General features: G+C 35.1%; 1 protein-coding gene across 2 annotated transcripts; it reads right to left on the bottom strand.

Annotated features, from left to right (window-relative positions):
- Positions 1-20971, bottom strand: LOC129290793 (uncharacterized). Of its 2 annotated transcripts, none has more exons than XM_054927797.1 (14): positions 20518-20971; positions 18248-18357; positions 17787-17849; positions 17494-17683; positions 17114-17218; positions 16899-17029; positions 16208-16775; positions 15995-16060; positions 15758-15834; positions 14188-14469; positions 13081-13420; positions 12851-13000; positions 1122-1658; positions 1-484 (listed from the first exon to the last, which is right to left on the bottom strand). In XM_054927797.1, the coding sequence occupies exons 1-14, from the start codon at positions 20773-20775 to the stop codon at positions 296-298; spliced, it is 3066 nt and encodes a 1021-aa protein (XP_054783772.1). In that variant the 5' UTR covers positions 20776-20971; the 3' UTR covers positions 1-295. The 2 variants fall into 2 exon arrangements, with proteins under 2 accessions (XP_054783772.1, XP_054783773.1); XM_054927798.1 differs by having other exon boundaries at positions 17494-17651; positions 20518-20659.
- Between the last annotated feature and the right edge of the window lie 6421 nt (positions 20972-27392).

Genomic DNA, 27392 nt, shown 5'->3' on the forward strand with positions numbered 1-27392 from the left:
TAAGAAAAGAATGAAATTCTACATAAATAAGCATCTGCACATAGCCTATACAACCTAATTCCCATTGTGTGAGACTACATGTCAATCATAGAGAGGAAAAAGGTTAGAAAATTGAATCCTCTACAATCATATAAAGTCATACATTTAAGAAAAAAGTGGAATAAAAAGAGCTTGATTGCGCAAAACACATGCTACTCTTTAAACTCATTTTCTTTCATCCCCATCTCTCTCTCTCTCTCTCTCTGAATGCATTTTATGCAATCACTTTATAAGTGTAGAGGATTCGGATTGGTCCTTATGGTTTCCTCAAGGCAGATGCTGCCCCCATTACAATGGCCATGACAATGCCGATACCAGCCCCAATTGACGCGCCCACCGCTGCCGAATTCAACGAATTTGCCTTCGCTCTGGCATCTTTACTTGCATCCATTGACATTGGATGCTCTCGTGCCAAGTCCATCATCAGTCTATCTCTAGCAAGCTCCTGTAATAAAAGCATCAACAATGAAAATACCATTGCCCATTTTACAAAATTTCTTCTAACAAATGAACTTGTTAACCAATTCACATATCGAAAACCCTTCACAGCTCAGCCCTTTCTGAATTTGACAACAACCAATTCTGATGATGGGGAAGGCTATTGTCATAGGAGAACCAATCCCTTTATATACCCCATAGAGCATCTCATATTACTCCATGTGAAAGTGAAATTAGATGTCACATATTACCTAGGTTTGCATAAGAAAGCTATAAATATCATAATCCGGATTTTATTTCATATCTCACCCCACTGTTTTTAATTTGCAGATTCTAGCCCTTGAAAAGAGCTACTATAATCTTTTGAGAAAATTGAAAAAAAGAAGCTTTGCTTAAACTTCAATTCAACTGCAGTTAAACCATTTAACTGTGAACTACTCATTGACCAAAGAAAGAAATGTTGAATTGATCATTATCCAGGTTCAATGACTGACCAATTTTTGCATTTGAATCCATGTCCTATCCTATTTTTTTTCAGATATAGGAACGCATAAAGAAGAAAAAATTTCATGCGTTACATGCCAAAATAGGAATCTTTGATCGAGAACAAAATAAGATTTGACACCATGACAAAAGATTCTCACCTGAAATGAAGCCTCTTCATGATTACGAAGAACGCTGTGGATTCGCTGACAGAGAGAGTTAACACCTTCAACTGGAAAAACAATCTCCTTTCTCTGGAAAGGCCTTCTAACAACATTAATAGGAGCAAATATAAGCCTTTGAACACCAATTCTTCTATTGAGCTTTTCATTGTCCACACTCTGTGACAAGGAAGCCTCAGAAACACCAGCCATAACATATGGACAGGAATTTAAAACTTCAGTTGTGCTTGGAGATGCTTGGTATGCTTTTAAAACTGCTTCAATTGCAGCCTTTTGGTGGTGTGCACTAACAGAGAATTTATTTGTTATTGCAAGAACCCAAGGAATTCCAAGAGATTTAGCCTCATCCAAAAAGAGGGACAGGACAGGCTTATGTTCAGGCACATTGGAATTAGCATATCGAGGTATGGTATGGGACAGATTATGAACAAGAACAATCAAATCTGTCTTCAAACTTAGATCACGGATTCCTAACCACAGTTCATCTTTGAATTGAGAACTTTCTTTATTCAGCTCCTGCAAAACAATGAGAGAACGAATGAATGAGTGTTGCCATACACACACAAAGAAACCAGAGGAAAAGATGAAAGAACAGCTGATCCACAGACTATCTTAGCAACCTGTCTCTACAATGAAATTGTACACATCTAACTTAGGCACTTAAATGTAACCAACCACAGAATATGCACATCATGCCAGAGATGCACTAGAATCGTTCTGCTTTATTATAGCTGTTGCTTTTAGATTAAAAAAAAAATATTATTAGAAAGAATGGAGAGGGAACATCTCAAGATGCTAAGTTTTGGGAAAAACCAATCAATGTTTTGAAAGTTTAGGATTCTGATTTAGGAGGGTTATGGGATTAGTGGTTTATTAGCATATAGGAGTTTTAGAGTTCATTATCATCCAAGTGTCTTACTGTTGGAGTGTGCTGATATGTTTTCTCAATAGGGTTTATCTTATCATTTATTTAAGTATCTCTAATGGGCCATGTATTTCGGCCAAATATGAATATATCTTTATTATTATTAACCGATAAATCAACTAAGACATACAAGAGGAAAAGTAACGCTAGGTTTATAGATCCACTAAGACATATAAGGGAGACTAAGAGGGCAGAAGAAGAAATTACTACTGGTTCAAGTGTTTGTCCTATGGATCCAGGTTGCAGGGAAAAGTAATGCTAGCTTAATTATGTTTTGGGGTTACCTAGGGGCACGGCCTATGTTGGGGGATGTGTGAATCACTTTTTTGGAGTCCTTAATGTCTTTCAGCCGTGAGGGTTGGGGAATGAGGGTTGTTTTGTATTGTGAGTGTGATCAGGAGAGTATGGCCTCTCGAACGCCAGTGGTCTTATGTTCTTGTGTCCCTAATGATTATGTACTGGTTGTCCTCTGTTTGATTTCAGTTTGGATTGTAACAGGGGAAGAGTTTTGCCAGAATCAGAGGAGATCGTATAACACTAAATTGGTTCATTTTGATTACAATAGTAAAAACCTCAGTATTTCCCCTCATTTATTCCTTCTGCTGTCTTTTTCTGGTGCTATTTATTGTTTTTATCATCAGGGTTAAATCATTTTTATTTAATTCCCATGATTTTAGGAAGATTCTAGGGATTAGCCAAGATGTGGCCAAACCTAATCTCTCCTATAAGTACCTTATCATAATCGGATAGTAAAATAAGCTTTTCTGCCTCCAAAATCAACATGGTATCAGAGCATTGGTCCTAATGCAGCAAAAGCAGATCTCGTCTGGCTCTATGAGGGCTCATACAGTCAATGGTAGTGACCAAAAAAAAAAAAAAAAATCATCGACTGGCGGGTCCTCACAAGAAGAGTCAAGCACACAGACCATTCTTGGTAGTGGCTGTGTGATAAGGATCCAAGTCAGCTCAGCAGATCACTAGTCACTTATCATCATAGAAAGAAGAGGAAGATAGTTGAAACTGATGCTGTCATGCATGTTTTAAGGGATTTATCTGATTTAAATTAATGATTGCTGTTATTTTAATTGTTATTCTGTTTTAAATATCAGTTGCTAAATAATAGGACCTCAAGGTTGTTAGGGAGGTTCCTATGTAGTAGTTCCTGATTTTTTGTCTAGTATCTTGCATTATTTGAATTATTCAGTTGTACTCTTTTATTTTAAATATCGTTGCTCCCATACAAGCAGGATATGAGTTAAGAAATAAACCTGATCTTCCTCTAGAGATTCTCCTACTTAGCTGTTAAATTATTTAGAGTGAGATTCTTGCTCTAGCTAACTTAATAGATTACTTTTTTTAATTCATGCTGCTACAAGTTCTTACCAATTTGGTATCCGAGCCACATTCAATCAACATGGTGACCACACGTTCTGGCAACAAAACTATAGATCCACATGCCACTTCCTCCAATAAACCCCCACGGAATGAATCTACTGTAAACCCATTTTAAAAGATCCATTAACAGTAATTGCTTCCAAATTAGAGATACTTGATATGTTGAAAGAGAAGGTAGAGGCACTTGAGGCTTTTGCAACTAGTAGCGGCAGGCGAACCATGGAAGGTCATTATAGGCGCTCTCATTGGGAAGAAGACAGTGAAGATGACTTTGACATAAGAGGGCCAAAACCACCATATACAAAAATGGATTTTCCAAAATTTAGTGGAGGGGACCGATAAGGATGGATTTTGAAGACAGAAATTTTTCCAGTATTATCAAACACCGAAAGACTTGAAGGTTGATGTTGCTTCCTTGAATTTAGAGGGAGATACACTGGATTTATTCTTTTGGATTAATTCAGCAAGCACCTTACTTTACTGGGATGAACTCGTGAGGGCTTTGCAAGAGCACTATAGGCCACTTGAATTCCAAAATCCTGATGAGCACCTTTGTTCTGTCAAGCAAACAGGATCTGTTCAAGAATATAGACAAGAATTTGCCAAGAGTGTAGCTTGAGTTTCTCACTAGCTAGAACATTGCCTTCTTGAAGTTTTCTTAAGCAGCTTAAGGGAAGATTTGAGAGCTGATGTGTGAATATAAAAGCCACGTACTGTGTTCAAGGCAATAAATCTTGCCCTAGAGTATGAGAAAAAGTTTCAACTTCAACGTGGGCCAAAGCCCACAGCTTCTTATGGTCAAAATCAATCCAACCCTAATTTCAGCCAACAAAATAATTCTGCATGTGACTCACAGGGGATAGCCTCAGCATTTACATTGAACGCATTTAGGAGCTCCAACATGTCCTCTTCGAACCTTTGTCCAGCAGCACAACATTGATCAGACCTGCTCTCTCAGGCTCCGAACAGCAACGCTGCAGGGATAAAGGTCTTTGCTTCCATTGTGAGGACGTTTTTTGGCCTGGGCATCGCTGCAAAATGTCTTCTTTCTCTCTTATGGAGATCAACGAGGATGGCCAGCCCTTATCTGAGCAAATTGAAGCTGTCACATAAGTCGAGGATGAGATTCTGGAGATTGCAGAGATCTTGTTTAACGCTATACTGGGCAATAACACTGCAGCAACTATGAAACTCAGTGGTTCAGTGCAGAATCATGATGTATTGCTACTCGTGGATAGTAGATCCACACATAATTTCATTTCTGATTTATTGGTGCAAGAACTAGGCTTGCCTACTTACTCTATCTATTTTTGGAGTTCAGATTGGAGATGACAGAATTCTTCGCTGCAATAAGGTATGTAAGAAGTGGAAGTCAAGCTTCTAGGGTTGACTCTTAACCAAGACTTCTACTCCTTCTCTCTTATGGGAACCGATATAGTCCTGGGAATTAAGTGGTTGGCCTCTCTGAATACAATCCAAGCCAATTGGAATGAAATGTTTTTAATTTGCTAGGTTGATGGTAAGAGGAATAAGCTTCAAAGAGTGCCTCCACCCACCAACCAGAAAGCAAACCTGCACTTGATGTTTTCTTTTGAGCTTAGATTGGGGTCACCAGATGCTAAGTTAATAGATGTGGACGAGCTCATGGTGGAGTTTGATAGCTTGTTTGATGAACCCACTACTTTGCCACCTTTTAGAGATCACTATCATGCCATTCATCTGTTACCATGGGCTCAACCTCCTTACATCCTTATCGCTATCCTTACTTCCAGAAGACTAAAATTGAGCAATATGTAGATGAATTGTCACAGAAAGGCTTCATACAGCCAAGTTCAAGCCCTTTTGTCAGTACGGTTTTATCAGTAAAGAAAAAGGATGACTCTTGGAGGTTTTGTGTAGACTATAGGGCCTTGAACCAAATCACACAGTCCCAAACAAATACCCGATTCCCAACATTGATGAGCTTTTATATGAGCTACATGGAGCCACTTATTTTTCTAAGATCGATCTCTGCTCTCAGTACCACCAGATATGGGTCCTGCCAGCTGATATTCACAAGACAGCATTCAAGACACATAGTGGACACTATGAATTCGTCGTCATGCCTTTTGGACTAACAAATTCCCCTGCTACTTTTCAAGTAGCCATGAATGATCTTTTTCTACCTTACCTTCGAAAGTTTGTATTAGTTTTCTTTGATAACATCCTAGTCTACAGCCCCACTACAATGCAACATGAAGCGCATCTCCGCTTGGTGTTTACCACCATGCAGCAACAACATTAGTATGCCAACTTTAAGAAGTGTGAATTTGGGCAGACTCGTGTATCCTTCTTGGGGCATAAAGTTTCAGCACAAGGAGTGGAAATAGACTTTGAAAAGGTCAACACTATAAGTGAGGGGCCAGAACCTACCAACGTGATTGAGCTTCGTGGATTCCTAGGGCTTATTGGCTATTACCGATGGTTTGTCAAGAACTATGGTATTATTGCTTGTCTCCTTAATGAATTAACTAAAAAGAATGCTTTTTGCTGGTCATCTGAAGCACAAAGAGCTTTTGAGGCTTAAATGTCATCTTATTACTACTCCTGTTATTAAAACTTCTGGACTTCATTGCTGAGTTTGTTGTAAGATCGGATGCATCCATGGATGGTGTTGGGGCAATTCTTATGCAGAGTGACCATCCCATTGCTTTTTATAGCAAAGGGCTATCTTTCTCTAACAGGTTTCAGTCCACTTATGATCGAGAACTTTTGGTGTCAGCATTAGCGCTCCAAAAATGGTGTCATTTCTTATTAGGGAGACATTTTACAGTGAGGACTGATCATTGCAGTCTAAAGAATTTGCTACAGCAAAGAATATTGACAAATACCCAGCAACGCCTCATCCTTAAATTCCTTCCCTTTGATTTTACCATTGTCTATAAGGCTGGAAAAGCAAATATTGGGGCTGACTCACTGCCTAGGAGGCCACAACATGCTGATTTTCTCACTATGGTGATACCTATACCTTTGGACTATCTAGAATTACAGGAGGCTTTGATCGCTGACTCATTTACAGCTGCTATTATTGCTGCTTTGAAAGAAAATCCCAGCTCAACCTGGTTATAGCTTGGTTGAGCAGAAACTATATTTTAATGGGCGCTTGGTCATTCCCCAAAGCTCCTCTCTTCGCTCCAAGCTACTACAAGAGGCACATGTGACACCTTCTAGGGAAAACTTTAAAGCATCTATCAGCTACAGTTTACTAGCCCAAAATGAAACAAGATGTGAAAGCTATAGTGCAGCAATGCTTTACTTGTCAGAAGAATAAATATGAAACTCTATCTTCTGCTGGTATATTGCAGCCTTTACCTATTCCTAACCAAATTTGGGAAGATATTTCTCTTGATTTTATTGTGGGGTTGCCCAAATCTAGTGGCTTTGACACTATACTGGTGGTAGTTGATAGGCTGAGTAAATATTGCCATTTTATTTCCCTATCCCATCCTTATATTGCAAAATCTATGGCTTCTCATTTTTGTGAAGAAGTTGTTTGTCTGCAAGGCATGCCTTGTTCTATTGTTTTAGATAGGGACCCGCTTTTCTTGAGTGCATTTTGGCAAGAATTGTTTAAGTTAGACTCACCTTCAGATGAGTACTGCCTACCACCCACAAAGTGATGGGCAAACTGAAATGGTCAACTGTTGTCTTAAGACCTGTTTTGCACATGAACAACCACGTTCATGGAATAAGTTCTTATGTTGGGTTGAGTTTTCATTCAACATCGGTTTCCATGTTTCTGCCAACACTACTCCCTTTAAGGTGGTTTATGGTAGGGACTCGCCCCCCTTCATCCTTTCATTAAGGGTGAAACTCATTGATGACCTTGTTGCACAACTGGAAACTAGAGATTACATGCTGCAATTACTCAAGGACAATTTGCGAAAAGCTCAACACCGGATGAAGATGTATGCTAACCATCATTGGCATGAGCTCTCTTTTGAGGCAGGTGATGTGGTTTTCTTAAGGATATAGCCTTTCAGGCAACGCTCGTTGTCGCACAAGAAGTATGACAAGCTCTCACCTAGGTTTTTTGGGCCTTACACAATTGTTTGCAAGGTGGGACCAGTGGCTTATGAATTGGAGCTACCTTCAACAGCTAAAGTTCACCCAGTTTTCCATGTCTCATTATTGCGAACAGCTCAGGGAATGCATCCTCTGGACCCTCCAGCTGAATTGCCACTCAGCTGATTTTGAACTCATTTTGGAACCTGAAACAGTCCTATCTCATCACTGGAAGGGACCTCATTTAGAGCTATTGATCCAATGGGAGTCTAGACCAAAGGAAGAATCGAGTTGGGAAGATTATGATCTTTTTGCATAGTAATTTCCAAACATCCACCTTGAGGACAAGTCATTTTTTCGGGGGGGGGGGGAGTAATGATAAGGATCCAAGTCAGCTCAGCAGATCACTAATCACTTATCATCATAGAAAGAAGAGGAAGATAGTTGAAACTGATGCTGTCATGCATGTTTTAAGGGATTTATCTGATTTAAATTAATTATTGCTGTTATTTTAATTGTTATTCTGTTTTAAATATCAGTTGCTGAATAATAGGACCTCAAGGTTGTTAGGGAGGTTCCTACGAAGTAGTTCCTAATTTTTAGGCTAGTATCTTGCATTATTTGAATTATTTAGTTGTACTCTCTTATTTTAAATATCCTTGCTCCCATACATAGTAGGGTATGAGTTAAGAAATAAACCTGATCTTCCTTTGGAGATTCTCCTACTTGGCTGTTAAGTTATTTAGAGTGAGATTCTTGCTCTAGCTAAGTAGATTACTCTTTTTAATTCCTGCTGTTCTAAGTTCTTACCACGGTGCACCTTCTGTGGGGGGTACATCAGAAAGCTTTCCTTCCATAATGGTCACGCACAGGCTCAATGAAAACAACTACTTGTTGTGCTCCAGAAATATCCTCATGTTTATCAAAGGAAAGGGCAAGGAAAAATATTTGAATGGAGCAGCAAAAGAACCAGAACCTAGGAGGCTTCCTATGAAACGTGGATCACAGAAAATAGTATGGTTACGACTTGGCTTATTGGGTCTATGACTGCTGAAATTAGCAAGAATTATATGCTGGCAACCACAGCACAAGAGATTTGGTAATCAGCAAAGAGAACCTATGAAGTGAAGGAAAATACAGATGCTGTTTTCTAGATTAAAAGGCAGCTACGTGATCTCAATCAAGCAGACAAGACCATGACTCAGTACTACAATGCCTTGCTGAGGTTGTGGCAACAAATTGATATCTAAAAGATGCATCAATGGTCTTGCTCAGATGATACACTCTACTATAAGGGAGTAGTTGAGAAAGGATGAACATATAATTTTCTTCTTGGCCTAAATGATCGTTTTGAAGAAGTCAGGGATTGACTCAGGGGCATGAAACCTCTACTATCTCCTGAAGAAACTGCCAACATTGTTAAGTGTGAAGAAAGCCAGAAGAACCTCTTGCAGACCACTATGTCACCTTTCAATCATACAGATTCATCTGCAATGGTGTCAAGAAATAACCAACTGCAAGATCCAAAGAGCAAGCCATCCAAGTGGTGTGATCAATGCAACAAAGGTGGTCATACTAAAGATGTTTGTTGGAAACTCCATGGCCAACCACCAGGCAGTAGACAGAGGAAAGGGTGGGCGTGGTTTCATGGTGGATTCCAAATCAGAAAATATAGCCTTGAGCATATAAGAATTTTCAGTTCTCTGTAAGCTACTTGATAGGCATGAACCTACACAAAGTGAGAAAACTCCTTCTGTTTCTCTTGCTCAAGCAGGTATACCTCTCACAGCTGCTCCAGAGTGCTGTAAAAACTGATAACATTTGGATAGTTGATTCAGGTGCCACTTACCACATTTCTGGTTTTAGACATCTTTTTACTGATTTTAATACTAATACTCATCGTACCAGAGTTAAAATTGCTAATGACACGTGAAGGTGCTCGGTATGGGTATAGTAGTTTTGTCATATACCATGGTCCTTTATAATGTTCTTTATGTCTCTGACGTTCCATGCAATCTGCTGTCCGTTAAGAAAACTTCCGCCCAGCTATGCTGTGGTGTATATTTTACTAATGCAGAGTGCAATTTTCAGGACTTGAGCTTAGGAAAAATGATTGGCAATGCTAAGGAGTTGGGAGCCCTCTATAGAGGGAATATCAAATAAATGTGAGAGTGGTGAGATTTACTCTACAACTTCCAGCAATGAGTTGTTATGGCATTATAGGTTAGGCCACCCTAGTCTTAGCTGTATGAAGCATTTGTTTCCAAATCTCAACAACAACAACAACAACAACAACAACAAGCCTTTATCCCACTAGGTGGGGTCGGCTACATGGATTGCAAGACGCCATTGTGCTCTATCATTTATTAAGCTTTTAGAAATATTATTAATTAAGAGATCACATTCAACAACTTCCAAGAGTGTTCTCTTAGGCCTTCCTCTACCTCTCTTAATCGGACTCAAAGTTATATGTTCCACTCTTCTCACTGGTGCCTCCCTTGGTCTTCTTTGTACATGCCCAAACCATCTCAACCGATTTTCTACCATTTTTTCCTCAATAGCTGCCACCCTCACTTTTTCACGTATGTGCTCATTTCGAATTTTATCTTTACGTGTATGTCCGCACATCCATCGTAACATTCTCATCTCTGCTACTCCAACTTTATGCTCTTGCTGTCCCGTTAGAGCCCAGCATTCACTACTATATAACATTGCCGGTCTGATAGCAGTACGATAAAACTTTCCTTTAAATTTATTAGGCACCTTACGGTCACAAATAACTCCTTTAGCTTTTCTCCAATTAAACCACCCAGCTTGAATTCTATGTGAAATATCTCCACTGATTTCGCCATCATTTTGGATAATGGCTCCCAAATATCTAAACTTTTCCACTTGAGGTATAATTTGATCTCCCAATTTCACTTCCAAATTATTTTCGAATAGTCCTTTATCAAATTTACAATATAAATATTCCGTCTTACTTCTACTCAGACGAAAACCTTTCAACTCCAATGTCCTCCTCCATAACTCAAGTTTGCAATTAACCTCTTCTCTTGTCTCTGCTATAAGAACTATATCATCCGCGAAGAGCATACATTTCGGGATTTCCTTTTGAATATGTTCCGTCAAAACATTTAAAATCAAGTTGAACAAATAAGGACTCAGAGATGATCCCTGATGTAGCCCAATCTTTATAGGAAAATCCTTTGTTTGACCACTAGGCGTTCTTATACTAGTTTTTACCCCCTCATACATATCTTGTATGGCTTTAATATAAGCAATCCGTACTCCCTTTTTTCCAACGCTTTCCAAAGCACTTCTCTTGGTATACGGTCATAAGCTTTTTCCAAATCAATAAAAACCATGTGTAGATCTTTATCTTTACAACGATACTTTTCCATTAATCCCCTTAGTAGATAAATCGCCTCTGTAGTTGATCTACCTGGCATAAAACCAAATTGATTCTCAGAAATACTTGTCTCCAATCTCAACCTGTGCTCAATTACTTTCTCCCACAATTTCATTGTGTGGCTCATGAGTTTAATCCCTCTATAGTTAGTACAATTCTGAATATCTCCTTTATTTTTATAAATAGGAATTAATGTACTTCTCCTCCACTCATCAGGCATTTTCTTGGACCGTAAAATCACATTAAATAACTTAGTTAACCATCTCACCCCTTCTTCACCTAAACATTTCCACGCTTCGATAGATATACAATCAGGTCCGTTCGCTCTACCAGGTCCGTTCGCTCTACCATGTTTCCAAATCTCATTGACAATAAAATAAATTTCTCCTTCGATTGTGAATTCTGTCAATAAGAGTGAAAGAGTGGAACATATAACTTTGAATCCGATTAAGAGAGGTAGAGGAAGGCCTAAGAGAACACTCTTGGAACTTATTGAACACGATCTCTTAATTAATAATATTCCTAAAAGCTTAATAAATGATAGAGCACAATGGCGTCTTGCAATCCATGTAGCCGACCCCACCTAGTGGGATAAAGGCTTGTTGTTGTTTGTTGTTGTTGTTGATTGTGAATTCTGTCAATTAGCCAAACACACCAAAGCATCTTACATCCCTTCTCCATATGCACCAATTCATCCCTTTGCCTTGATTCATAGCAATATTTGGGCTACCTCTAAAATTTGTTCATAGTCTAAAGCCAGATGGTTCATTACATTTATTGATGATCACACTCAACTGGCATGGGTATATTTTAATAAAAGATAAATCTGAGTTTTTCATATCTTCAAGAAATTTTACATTTTCATCAAGACTCAATTTCAAACTGATATTGAAATTTACCAAATATAAATCAAAAGATTAAAGGACAGCCTTGTAGAAGAATTTGAAATTGGAGACCTCAGGAGTCTCATAAATTTTCTTGGTCTAGAATTTGGAAGATCGAGTAAGGGGATCAGTGTCTCACAAAAGAAAGTACACCATTGATTTACCGAAGGATACAGGAATGCTGAGAGCAAGACCAACTGATACCCTTATGGAAGCAAACTACAAAACAGAGTTTAGAAAGGAAGAAACCACCTTCAGTAGATAAAGGAAGATGTGGAGATATTGATTCCCACAAAAGATATCAGAGATTAGTTGGGAGACTCATTTGTTTATCCCCACACTAGACCAGATATCAGCTTTACAATAGGTGTTGTGAGTCAATTTTGTGGCATTATGGTTCGGAGAATATCTCAATCAATTTCATTCACAGGGCTGAAGCATATATACAGTTTATAAGATTTCCTACATAGGAAATAAAATCAAATAAAAATAAAACAGTAACTCCCATGATCCGATCTCATTATATCCCTATCTTAAAGGAGTAAATCCCTCTACAGTAAATATTAATTTAACTATTCTCGCACTCCCCCTCATGTCCATCTTCCACCTTCTCTCTCTAATGAAGTGTCTATCTATTTGAAAAAATATAGATAAATAATGGGAAGCATGAAGGTGAAAGAGTAGTCCTTATATAAAGTAACAGAGTTCAAGAGAACAAAGTCAGCCCTCATCGCCCAAGCCAATGCATAGAGTTGGGGTGGGGGGGTTGGGTATGCAAAGGAGGGGGCAAGGCTATATGAGAGCATGTGAGGGTTGCGAATTAACTTTGTAATTTATTAGCTCATGCCTCGTAGTATTTCTTTACAAGTAGCCAGTTTCTATATCCAGTCGGTTATCCGGTTTTAGAAAGTTCCAAATCAAACTAGATGACAATTCACCAATTTTCCAGTTGAACTAGCTCACAGTTCATTCCAATTTTCATAACACTGGAAACCAAATTGGTAAATCCCAAATAAGATTAACAGATTAAGAAAGAGAAAAGTGGGGCCACCTGCATATTTATTCCAGCAGAATCACAGTAGTACAAACCATCTGCAATACCTTCTTGAACATCAACCTCTGGAATGAGAACCTCATTGGCAGTAGTATTTACTTTACCTTTGTTCAAGATTGCCTTTAAAAGTGTAGTTTTACCAGAACCCTGCACTCAACTAATGCAAGTCAAGAGGCGAATAGTGAAATGAAATAGATCAATAGATCCTGGAAAAAGTTTATTTATACCTCTAGGCCAACTAACCGGACCCTACGAGTTCTGACATGAACCTCTTTACAGACCGTGGTAAAATCACTGGTGCAGAATATTGAAAAATTATTCAAACTCTCAGGACGGATTGATTTCTCCTTCTCAACAGGCCCTGAAGTATGTTCTCCAACAAGACAGTCTGGCTCTGAATTTATAGAAGGAAAAACAGGCATCAAGGAGTCTAACACTGTTAGATGCTTTGGTGGACTTCGTAGCGGAGGACCGACTAATACTCTCATCTTCTGTAAGTCAGGTTGATTTCCATGATTTGAAGAATATTTTGGAGCAGAAGGAAAGGATTCAACTGTAGTTGAACACCTATTCAAGAATGAAAAAACACACATAACATAACTATAGGTTGACATAGCTTATTTTCTATGAAGTAATAAGAAACAGAAACTCTAGAAAAGGCAGCATTTTATATGAAAATGCATCTAATCAAGCACTCTATATTAATATTATAACTTCGTACAGCACACCCCAGAAAAAAATAATATTATCCACAAGTACAGTAAGAAAGCAGCCAACGTTTAACAGATGAAATACGTTGGCAAACTACTACCTAGACTTCTTGATGACTTCAAAGACCACACTAGTAAAGCATCCAAAATCAGTAGTCCAATTATACTATATGTGACTAGGTGACAGATATTTGACTAACTGTTTTCCCTCTTATTTGATGGTCCTATCAATCACAACAGCACAAGAACCACTGCTTCTATGAACACATTAATCATTTCTGACTTCAAATTCTCAGAAAAATTGCCCCAGCTAAGACATCAAAGTTTGAAGTCTAAGAGGATACTTTTAAGCCACTACTTTCCAGTTTTATCCATCTTAAGGGCTAGTTATCATCCTCCTCAAGCTTTTCTCATAGATCTCTTGTTTTTGTTACAAGACCTAATTGTTTCTCGTTGTCTACCACTTGCTATCAAATTTATTCATTGCAATCACTATGTCTAAGTCCTTAGTCCACTGACTTCCTTCAAGTCCCACTAAAAACAAAATATCTGAGCAAGAAAACTCACCAAAACTCAATAAATGTAAATGTTTATTTGTTGTTTATTACAGGGAAATGACAGTACCAGTTACCATTCACTTGCGCATGGACAAGTGAACATAAATGCAACCCAAAACCAGTAATGTCAACTTTCAGAGGTTCTGCATTTTTTGAACCAGGCACATCATTCCATCCCAGGGGAACAATTGAAGTTGCAGTATGAATAACTGGAGACTCCACTATATGGCCAAGTTCAACAGTCCCAGCAATTGCAAGGCCAAGCCATTGCTGTAGATGAGGTAACTGTTGCCATTGCTCAATTCCCAGGAAAGATGATGCATTGTCACTCATGCACAAGTCAAAGATTCTGCAACCAAAAGAGGGGAAAGGAGATAGAACAATAGTTACAAATTCTGAAATTTGAAAACTAATGTTGCAGAAGTGCTTTATCAGAAGCTACAAAGACAAAAAGCCTAGAAATTCAAGCTTCAAGCATGCCTTGGTAAAAATCTATCCAAACAGATAAAGACCGATTAGGTAGGAAATAATTAGCTTTTATGAAATTGTAAAAGGATAGCTTATGATTATAGAGATTAAAATTAGTCACACATGGCTTAGACATTTCACTTTATAAGCATAAACATAAATGTAGTTTCCAAGATTCTAAACAGTGGAACACTGAAATCCTATCTGAATTGGACTCTTAAAAAACAAATCTTCCAAGCAGTTAATCTTCTTAATAAAAGACACCATGGATTCCTGATAATTCAGGAACATAAATTCCGTGCAGGGTTTGTCCAGTAAAAATCCAGCCCCACAAATAAAAGCCAAAATTTCCAAAATCTGAAAACACATTAAAGACAATTACAGATGTGCTGTACCCCTTCCTTCCCACACGTCAAGATGTGTTCCATCCAATATCTTTTCATCTATTGAAAAGAGTTTATTCTCTATAATACCTTGGTTTGGTTGGTAAAACTAAATACATTGAACAAACCTCATTAAGAAATTTATTTTTATCAGAATGTAATGGAAGAGGTTTGATTACCAAGTATGGAGAAATGGAAGAACTTGTGTGGACTGAAGGACTGGTATCTGAAATTAGATAACTTTAAATCGGGCTGGACTCAATTCACTTAAAGGCAGAAATCATGGCATAATTATGGCTCATATTTAACTTATTCTTTTCCACCATAAACAATGAAAGTCAACACAGAAAAGGCAGGGGATACATATTCATCATTTTATTTTGTTCCCCTCAGCAATAGCACTAGAGTTCTATATCCAAACGAAAAATCTTAGGAGACTAAGGAACATGTAGCTCATTCACACACAGTACCAATGGCTTGCTTGAGATGCATAATACATGAAATATGACATGCAATGATTCACTGCTGCATGCCGTAGCTTGTGGAAAATATTTTTGCTACTAATAGGATATTCCACCAATTGGATAATATTGATTAATTTTTATTTATCCATGCATGGAAGTATCTTAGGGTGCAAGCATTGAGAATTTAAGATGCCATGAAACAAATTTAGCTGTAAATTATTATTACAAATAACCAGACAATTTATAACAATTCATGAGGGTAATTAAGTATAACTTATCTCTTATAGCGGAAAATACTAATATTTACAATTACAATAATTACCTTTGAAATCGAGACCGGTATGACTTCATTGAATGCGACTGGAATCTTTCCTTCAATTCCGCAATAACAGATCCAACCTGAAAATGTCTTTGCCGGAAGAAAGCAAACAAAATGAGAGAACTTGCTCCTTTATTCATGAATATGAAGTTGGATTCCTTAAACAATTGTAGATGTTTTAGGACCTAAAGACAGGACAAATAAACTACACAAAAAACAGATAAGCAAGGAAGCTCATACCGATGTTAACTTTGAGTATTCTGCACTTGATAGTGTCTCTACTGAAGAGTTTTCCAACAAATAGAGCTGTTTTACACAAAAAAGGTTCAGATGGATGCATTGTTCCATAAAAAGGAAACAACAGCATGGCTAGCACAAAAAAATAAACTAAAGATCGTTCATTAATTGAGGAAAAAACACAAAAGATTGTAGACGTTATACTGAAGATGATACCTGCCCAAATGGCACATATGAAGGCAAATATGGCACACTGCGCCATGCCCTTTTATCTCCAGTGATAGTATTGCTCTTGGTGTCCGTTTTCTCATTTGCTGTTGCCTCCATTGCATGTTTATCAGAGTTGGGAAGTGGCTTAAGTGATATACTATCAGAACCCTCTTGTATTTCAAGAGACTGTGGTTCAAGCACTTCCTCCTCAATTAAAGTAGAGGCAAGAGAATCAGGCACTGAAGTTGATTCAATAGAACTAGCTTGGCTTTCTTGGTATTTAGTCAGTTGTCTTCTCAATCGTTCCATAGGAACTAGTCTAGAAAGTCGCCAGAAGGATCTCTGCACAGGACCCATCCCCAAAACCAACCGCTCTCTTCCATTCTCTTTATCTTTTTCTACCCCTTGCTCATTTGTCTTTAATGACAAGCTATTACTTTCATTTTCAGGGGGCGCCAACTGAGGCTGAGCATTATAATGATGAAAATAAGCTGGAGACAAAATACGGGGAACCAGATCCTCTGGGATACAGTAACTCTTGAAATAATGCTGCCAGCCTTTTCTATTAACGTAACTAGAAAGAGAGGAGAAATTAAGATATGTATAAATTTATAAGTGGTTCAAGTTCAATTAAAGGAGTGGAACTTAAACAATAAAGAAAAGAGTGGGGGAGGGGGCAAATACAAGAAATACATACTCCTTCAGAGCAGCATTTCCAACAGGAGGCTGAGAAAATGTTATACATTTGATAGAGACCTTCTCATTCTCCTTTGACGGAGATGTAGCAGCAATCACCCTCAGAATGGCAAGGGTGGCTAATACAGCTACCTATGTAGAAACAAGGGACTAAGCATATGAAAACTTCTGTACATAAAGCATTGTAGTTAAATCAAGGTGGGTGAAGAAACATACAGCTCCACCAAGTGAATGGCCGCATAAAACAAGTTTGCGTTTTTTCTTCTGAGCAAGCCTATACAATTCCAAAGCAGGTATTCCTTTAGCACGAGCCATAAAACCCTAAAAAATCATACCAGAGGCGATTATTAGAAACAAGAGATACATGAAATCAAGAATTTAGGATTACAGTGGCCATGTATATTACTGAAATTTATCTGACCAATCACTTAATAACTTACTTCCTAGATTGAAATATGATGCATCTAATAAGATAATTAAAATGTTAAGTCGTTCACAAATTAAGAAATCCGTGATGCTTGAACTGCAAACTAATTAATGCAGAAAAATCAGTAAACAAATTGAAGACATTCACAATAGAAAGCAGTCATATTTACCCGATGAGCAGCAGGCAGTGATTTACTCCTCAACTGTTTAGACCTAGATTCTAGGGGCCACATAGTCTCCACTTTACCGTTTTGGTTTCCACCCTGGTCAAGTTCAGTTTCTGCATGGCCTTCAGTTTCCTCAACAGCATCCTCATGAAAGATTGCACCTTGAAGTATATTGGCATCAGCAATAACATCCCTTTCAAGAAAGAGATAAACAAATGTAATATTCTTGAATATATTCCTGAAGTTATAATGCCTTAAGAGGATGACATAGAAGATTGTCTTAAGAAAGTACCCACTTGTACTGTTTTGTTCCAATAAAGGAAGCGAATAAGGTGTCTCCAGCCTCAGCCAATAAATACCTGTTACCACATAATCAATCAATAGCTCTTTGTAAAATTAATAGATATCAAGCTTTAAACATGAATAATCTTCAATAGTTACACTGATAAAACATGTAAGCATATGTACATCTTAGTAGAAAAACCCTACCAACTAAACTGCAAAGAAAATGAATGCTATTAAATAAATATTTCTCTTAAAAATTGTGAGCTCTCAAGGATTTCCCATCTTAGAATGTAAAGGAAACTATTAAAATCATCTGAATTAAAGGCTATTCTAAAATGACAACAGTGAAAGGTTTCCATGTATTGGTATTAAATGGCACATGCACAATTGATAAAGCACAGCAGAGAATTCAGAAGCAATAAATAAAAAAAATACAATTTCACAAAATTAAATAATATTAAGAACGGCAAACCTATGAGGAACATGATCTGATGATGGTTGTACCCGTTCCAAAGAAACAACTTGTCCACCAAAATCAGCCTTGAATTTATTTACAGCTCGAATCAACTCTGTAGCAGGTCTCTATGATACAAGGAAAGGTAAACATATCAGTACTAGTAATTCAGATATCATAGTTAAGCTAAGAGATAATCAGGAAATGCTCAGATAAACACTCATTAAGGTTTCAAAGTGGTCACAAGCATTTGTAAGAAGAGAACATCTGATTCAAGCAATTCTCAGATCTTAGCTAAGTAATAAATATCATTGACTTTTGGTCAGAGGGATTGGAACCAACAGAATCAAATGAAATGTTAATGCTTGTTGTTTTAATTATTGATTGACTTTTTCACCCTCTTTTCTTTTTAGCATTACAATTTATTCTCCAGCAAACTTTTAGTTAATGTCTTTTTTATGGTATCTTCATGATTTAAAGTTCAAACATGTAATATTAGCAATGAAAATTGCAGGTGTCCAAACTTTCTTTGTTTAAGGATTAAGACGAGGAAGTGTGAGAATTTACATTATATGTTGGTCAATTTGAAATTAAATAAGGTTATTATTTTTTCTAGAATAGGCCAGACGCTTTAGGTGCTATACATTGTAAGTTGGAGTTACAAATGGATTTGTTTTCAGCATTTGAATTAAACGTTGAGAAGAAATGTCATGATGCAAATTGGAGGTTCATCCTATTCTAAGTAAAAAGACTATGCTGTAATTTGCATCTATAGTACTTGCAATTCCATTTACTTTTAATTAAACTCATAAATGAGGGTGATAAACATTTCTTCACTTCCCTTATTAAACTTCCAAACAGTAGGAGGTAAGTCTATTCCATTCCTTCTCTTATTTTTCCATTCCAATCCATTTTCTAAAAAGTAATTCTAATAGAACTTTAGTTCAAAGGTTAGTTCAATGAAATAGAAAAAACCCTAAAGCAACACTAACTTAAAGAATGTCTATATTCTCTTGATTGCAGTCCTAGCTATAACAAGGAAACGTAAGAGGCATTATCTAAACCTAAGAGTGGCAATTTTTCCTGACAGAAGGCTCAGAGTAACATATTATGTTCATGAACGGGTAAAACCATGCATACTACCTCCATTTTACTCCATGATCTTTACTGCTCTAATGCTGGCTAGTATAGTCATAGTTCTGAAAATATATCTTAAAATGCCAAGAAAATAAAATGATACTACTCTTAGCCTCCGTACATTTCCATATTTGTTTTTAAAATGAGCAGATTCACACATTTTTACAATGTATAACTTCACATGATGGCAGAATAAATATCATTGAAGCAGATCATATACAATTACAATTTACAGGTGCAATGAATTGCAGCAGCTGAGCCCAATAAAATTTCAGGCGACCAGACGGTGTGTGATGAAAGACAATAAGGGACACAGGCAGAAAATTGATTTTTCCCCCTTTGTTTCAGTGTCATGAATTCCAAATTATAATCCCACCACTCTACCAAAAGTAATAATAATAATAATAATAATCCCACCACTAGTGCCTTGTCCCTTTGGATGTCCAACATTTAAGATAATAAAATATCTAGAGTAGGTAAATGACTGGTTTCCATCCTTAAATTGGAGCAAATATACCTTCTTCTTTTTTTAAGTCATATTATAGTTGGTTTTCCCTTTCGGTAATATATAGTTGGTTAATTATGCACCTGAGACTTCAAATTATATTTTAAACAAACACTCCCGCTTTATAATGTTGCTTCCTGCGCTGGCAGTGATAAAATTCCAGAATTTGAACACAACACAACAATATATGACTGTCAAACAGTGAAGCTCTGACACCTCAAAAAAGGCGTCATGTCTGCGTCCAAGAAGCTTTTTACAAGACACAGCAACAAACATTCTACACTTGGGGCACTCCTCATGGCGCAGTGTCTCCGTCCTTGCTTCTTAATGGTCAAACTTACAAGCAAAAAGTATTCTTGCAGAAATAACAGAAGTTTCCACAGACAGTAAAATATCAAATGCATTTCCATATAATCCCATATTCCCGTAGCTAAGCACAACCTCCTCTTATCGTCAATGTGACATAAACAAACAAACTTATCGTGTAATATACAAACACGCATCCTGTAATTTCACTTTTACCACTTCTTTGTAATCCAAGAACAAAATTGTATACACAATTGACGTATTTTAACATTGGATTTCTTAAAAAATTAAAAACTTATAACTCTCTCAGAGGTGAATTCCAGTTCAACCAGTAAAATACCTTGTAAACGCACTCAGAGAGAACCATGCAACCGAGAATTTCCTGCAACTCGGAGACTGACTCGGCCTTGATAGCATGGCAGAGATCCTGAAGTTGCTTCCTCCTTCGCTCGTACTCTTCCTGAATCTTCTTCTTCTGCTCCCGCTCGTTGCTCCACGGCCACTTCATCCGCCATTGCAGTGGGCCCCATGAGACCTTCAATAGCTTGGCTCGCTGATCTCTGATCCACGGTTCCACTCGGCTCTGGATGAACTCCATGAAATGGACGTTCAGGATCGGAATCTCGAAACGTGATTGGATTAAACAGAATTCAGAAGAGAACGAAGATTTTCTTTGTTTAATCTCTCTTCTAATGCAACCAGAGAAACGGCATCTTCCTCTCTATTACGCGGAAAGAATATCCGGCCATGTACTCATCAGTCATCAGTCCCTCGCTTGCTCACACCAATCTTCTTGGCACTATGTTGGCTTTTAAGTAATTATATATATTTTTTATTTTTTCGTTGGGAGAATATCTATGAATTTAATAATTAATCTATAATTGGATTGATGGTGTGCTTGTTAAAATAATAATTGCATTTGTTAATAGTTAATGTTTTTAATTAGAAGTGCTTGTACAACTGCATTGTGCTGGTTTAACATTCTAAAATATAATATATTTTGATAAAAATAAAATTTTATTAATATTACTTTATTTTTTTGATATTTTTTGCAAATAAAATATTAAATAAATGATATTTTTTAAAATTTATATTTTTTATTTTAAAAAATTAAGGTTACGAAGTATTTATTAATATGTGTGATTTATAAAATATTTTATGGTGGAATTAAATTCTGGGTACTTCAATGATATTCTCTATTTTTTATTCAATTTTAATTTAATATTAAATGTTACAAACTTCAAAGTCATATATAATTAAAATATTGGATACGAAATTGAATTCCTTTGACCCATGATTAAATTTGCTAATTTATACAAGCTGTGTCAAAAGCATGAAGTATATTGAAAGATGCATATCTAGCATGGAAAGTATAACATAATTTGAACTTTGCAATTTTAATTTTAATTTAATATTAAACGTTTCAAAGTCATATTTATAATTAAAATACTGCATCGAAAATTGAATTCCATTGACCGACAGATTATTAAATTTGTTAACACTGGCATGTTATTGTTTATTATTATTTTAGTACAATTTTTTGCAATCTTATATATAAGTTATTTTTAACTACTCCTCATAATATAAAAAAATGTAGTTAAATTATTGATGTTGTTTTGAAAAGAATGAAACATTTTATTTTTTTTATTAGATGCATCATTTTTAAAATGACTTCTCTCACATGTACAGCATTTTACTTTATTTATTGAAAATTATGAAAGGATAAAATTGAAAGAACATAATTAATGATTTATAGTTTTATGCAAGATCATTTATAAAAAAAATGATTAATTCTTTCTAGAGTGTGACTTATATATAGGATGAGAATGATTATTTATATAAGGATTTTCTTGTTTTGAGGAATGTAAGACTTCTTTTTTACGTCCAATAAATTAACAATATTGAATCATTCATTGACATGTGTTAACTTTTAAAATTTTATTTATTTTATCACATTTTCTTTATATTCTAATATATTTACTTCAATTATATATATTTTAATTACCCAAATTAAAAAAATATATATTTTGCTTTGGGTTTGCATACGTGAATTTAATTTGATATTTTTAGGCTCAATTTGTGTTATTTTAATTTAAAGTTTAATTAGATGTATTTTGGGCCTTTGTTGATATTTTTGGATGAAGAAATTAAGTGTATAGAGTATAAGTTTCGTTAACAGTAAAAATAGTGTAAAATTGTTAAAGTCATACTAAAGTCACAACTTTTGTTTACAACTTTTGCCACTATCAGCAAAATGCTACATTTTATTTATCTAAAAATGCTTGAATAAGATATATATGTGTGTGTATATATATATATGTTGAGAGCTCAATCTAGAATACATTCCACTCACTTTGAGACACATTTGAAGTTTGGTTATACTAGGGTTTAAGTATTGAAAGAGCTTGGAGCAAGAGATTAGAGTTTTGAACATTTAGAGCTCATTTTCTTTGATTTTTCAATTCCGACCCTTTCCTCTTATGTAATTTGAAATGGATTCAAGTATTTTGTATATTCGTAACTTATGGATGATTATGAGTAACTAAACATTTTATTCTAGGATTATTTGAAACCCCTGTGATTATTTGAATTAATACTAAGTTCCTCATCTCTTTTTATGATTAATGATGTGTGCATGCGTGTGCGTATTTATTTTACTCTTTTCTTAATCTATCTAAATGTTTGGCCACCATTTAGATATTGGGTTTACTTGATTGATGTTTGAAAGGGCTAAGTTAAGTGTAGAATTTGGGTAAAATAGTGCAAGAACTTAAAGTTTACTTGTTGAATTGATGGTTTTGTTTGTAAGGTAAATATATATTTGTTACCTTACAGAGCCACATTAGAGTTGGAGTTTAAAATTAAGTTTTAATAATTGTAACAAGAAATTGGATAATTAATTTAACAAAATATTTGTTCATGACTTAAAAGAACTTGTCCAAATATTTTTAAAATTTTATGTTAGCAGTTATTTTTATTAAAAGCATTTATAGAGAAGGTAATTTTTGTGTTATGAAATAAAAGGAAGATAAATAATCATATGTTTCAATTTGTGCTTGAAGTTTGTGAATCATTCTCTTTTTTTAATTTTTTAATACTAATTTAGTTTGCAAAATTAACTTTATCTCATTGTGTTTAGTTCAACTTGGTTGAATTCAGTTATTTTTTTTTTGTTTGTTTGATTGTTGTTTTCAAACCAATCTCTGTGGGAACAATGTTTCTCATTATATTACTTGTTACGGCCCATGCAACATACATATATGTGTGTGTATCTCTGTTTTTTTTATAGAGAAAGGTTAGATTGAGAGTTAAAAACAAAAAAAATTAAAAGGCACCTTAATGGAGTTTTGCTTTTGCTATGTAAATCCAGTCCGATAATATATCCCATTGGTAAGGTAGGAAATAATGGTAAACTTGTGGGAAAGTAATGATGTTAACCTTTTTTGTTTAGCTAAATAAAAGTCTTCATTTGTTTGGAAATTAAGCCTCGTTTTCTCCAAAAAATAAGACAATACTTACCAAGAAAAAAAAAACATAAATAGCTTCTTATTTTTTAGTATTTATTATAAATCTTCAAACTTGCTATAAAAATTATAAAATAAAATTTAACTAAAATAAAATCTTTGTTTTTAGCATTAAAAAGTACTATATTTATTAAAAAATGAGCTTAGATTTTCTGTTGACAAAAAAAAAAGAAAACAAAAAATCAACTGCAAACTACTTTTCAAGAAATATATTTATAAAATTTTAACTCTAGTAAGTAGAACCAAGCCACCCTTATATTATTTAAAAATCTTAAATAGAGTCAATTATTTTTCAAAATATATGGAAACATTAAAGGGAGTTCACCTGTTTATAACATTTACATGTCATATTCAAGTGCGTTTGGATTAACTAAGATTTAAATGGATTAACTAAGATTTGTATTTAAATCAAATTCTTCATTTAAATATACAAAAATTTATAAATTTAGATTTAATCTAAATCCACTTCTTATTATATTTATTTTGTAATTTTAAATTTCTTTTACACCCTAATTATTTTAAATTCAAGTTATTCCAAACCTCTCACTTTCTTCATGTTTTTATTATTGAGGCCTCATGATTCTTATATTTTCTTGTATTTCATTCTCATCTCTCATTGATTAAAAAATATGAATAAACTCATTACTTCCAATTTTTCATTTCAAATCTCAACTCATCTCTCTATTTTATTTGAAATTTTTTAAACTACACAAACAAAGGCTTTGGAATACATGAAATTTAAATGTGCTATTTCAAATCTAAAATTCAAATCCAAATCTACCCATTCAAAACCTATGTATTTAAAAGTCTTTCTTTGAATAGTATAAAAAATTTTGAAGGTAAAAAAAAGAGTTAAAATTTAAAGTAAAAACAAAATATTGAAATTGAAAAGATTACCTCAATATTTCAATTGGTAAAAGATGAGAATGAGATATGAGAAGAGAGACTAAAGTAATAGAAACATTATAATGAAAAACATGAAGAAAATGACAAGATTTGAGTAACTAAAATTTCAAAAAATATAGTCTAGAGAAAAATTGAAATTTCAAAGATAGATTTGACTGTTATAATAAAACATGGATTTGAAAATTCAAATCTATAAACTGTTATGTATTCAAGTAGAGGATTTTATTCAAATTCAAATCTTCAAGCATCCAAACACAACATTATTTTTTCTTCTTTTATTTGCTTTTATGAATTTTATGTTGAAAGGGGGTCTTCATTCTTTTTTCTGAGTTTGAAAAATAAGTTGCTATAAAAGTTCCTAAGTTGTTAAAAGGGGTTCCTATACTTTCTCTTTATCATATAAATAGGATTAAAGGAGTATCAACTTGAAAGAGAGAAAGAAAAACATAACTTTAGATACCTGTATTTTGCTAGAGTTTTACTATAGGTCCATATACTTTTTTTTGTTGTAGGTTCCTATAACACCACTCATAAAGAGATCTAGAATATGAAAAAATAAAAGTGAAGAAAACTAACACCCACAAAAAAAAACATACAAGTACCTATAGCAAAAGTTAAGTAAAGAATAATGACCAAAAATTATATTTTCTTAAAGAAAAATATGTAACTATAGCAGGTAGAACTACCATCATCAAGTCTGTCAACTAGTCGCACTACCTAATTATTTCATATAGACTATGCTTCTTCCAAAGAAGTTGAAAGAGGAGCTGGATAGAACTTGCCACAATCTTGATTTTTCTTTGAAACTCACTTATCAACATAACAAACCACAACTTGTTTCCTGGGAAGAGAGTGCTTAGAAAGAAAAATGATGGTGGGACTGTAGTTGAAAAATCTACTTCCACTAAATAAAGCATATATCATGAAGTCATATATGTTGGAATTTGCTAGCCAGATAACAGAAGTATAAAACAGGAGAACCCCTCACAAACGTGGCGAAGTATTTGTGATGTTTGGAAGGAGTTTATGAAAGGAGTATGTTTGAATATTGCTGAGGGAGACAAAGCTTCTTTTTGGATGCCATAAATAAGCCTTTAATTCCGGGCAATGATGGTATAAATGATTTCAGGAGCTACAAGTGGAGAATTGAGTCACCGTCATATGATTTTTCTATAATTAGTTACAATTTTTCAAAGTTGGTCAAAAATCTTAAAGTAACTAAATGAATAGTAACATGAAGGTAGTTTCAAGAGAGCAAAATTTTAATTAGTTCAAGTTTTCAATTGCTCTTGTAAAGACTCCAAAAGGCCCTTAAGAGGTTAAGGAGAAGTGAAAAAAGAGAGAGGATATTATGGCTTGACTTACTGAAATTCCATTTGTAAATTATAAACTTGTAAATTATGAAATTGTAGTTATAGAAGTGAGAGTTATAAATTAGAGACTTTAAGTTGTAAATCTATGATGAGAAGTTGTAAATATGTGATAGCTTCAAGTTTATTTCATTTAATAGATTTGGTTATACTATTTTTGTTGGAAAATCCTATAGAAAAGTTGATTTGAGTCATCTTGAGGATATTGTCTTTAAGAATTATTTTGCCACACCAATTAAATTGCCACAGCTCTCTAAGGTTAAGTGAACCCTTCATATAAAAACAAGGTGACAAAATACCAAAAATATAAACAATAAAGGAATAAACTAAGAGGAAGAAGAGAAGAGCTCAAAGACTCTTTAACAATGAGTCCTCAAACAACTTACAGTCACATGCTTATAAAGGCTCAAAAGTGATGGGTGGCTTAAAGGCCAATAAAGACAGCTTAATGACAATTTATAGAAACTATTTATGAATGTTAATATTAAAGGTACTTAATGGTGATTAAAGGGTCCAACATTGCATCTACCTCTCACACAAGGGAAAAAGCCAAATCTTAACTATATTGGTTTATTATTATGTGAAAAAATCCACTTCTCTAGCCTAATCACTTGCTCAAATTCTCATCTTGGTATATATACACTAAGGCTTCCTAAAGTTTAAGCAATGTAAAACTTCTTTTGACACTCAAAAACACAAAAACTCTAACAATCTCCACATGTGTCAAAAGGAACATGAATGTAACACCCTCAAAAATACAAATCGATTTTTCGCAAATTATTAAAACTATTATCATGGTAGAAAATTTTCTTACCATGATACATCCAAGACAATATACCATAGGTCTTAAAATATCTCAAAAAGCAATTAGAACCATGAGGGACAGACATGATCCTCATAGCATATTATTCAAATTAGGTCATGAATCAAAAGGGACAGACATAATCCTCTTGGACATATAAATGCATTTAATAAAAAGGAATAGAGTTTACATGCTCCACAAACAAGATATGTCCTAAGTTGGCACAAGATACATTGTATAATCCAAAATAAGAGGCAACGTAAAAGATGGTGTCTCATACACCATAATTACACCTCTGGTGCTTTCTCGGCCGGATTCGCTCCTGTAAAAATATTAACCACGGGGAATGAGACTTAAAAGTCCCAGTAACCAAAAATTAATATGTAATGATGCATGCGGATGTAACTAATCATGCGATTGCTAAGTGGGCACACAAAACATTTAACCAAACAATATTTTCAAACAAACCAAACAAGTATTTAATTTGCATGACTGCACCTTATATCCTCCTTTCGCCATGCTCGGATGCCAAATCACCCGGCCAAAGGTGAGTTGGACCAAGCGACACGCCACTCATTGGGTCCAATGAGGGCTTACCACGTGGTAATAATTA

This window comes from Prosopis cineraria, unplaced genomic scaffold (genome assembly GCF_029017545.1).
Source record: "Prosopis cineraria cultivar Desert tree isolate PC_DT_omini unplaced genomic scaffold, ASM2901754v1 PC13, whole genome shotgun sequence".
Classification (NCBI taxonomy): domain Eukaryota; kingdom Viridiplantae; phylum Streptophyta; class Magnoliopsida; order Fabales; family Fabaceae; genus Prosopis; species Prosopis cineraria.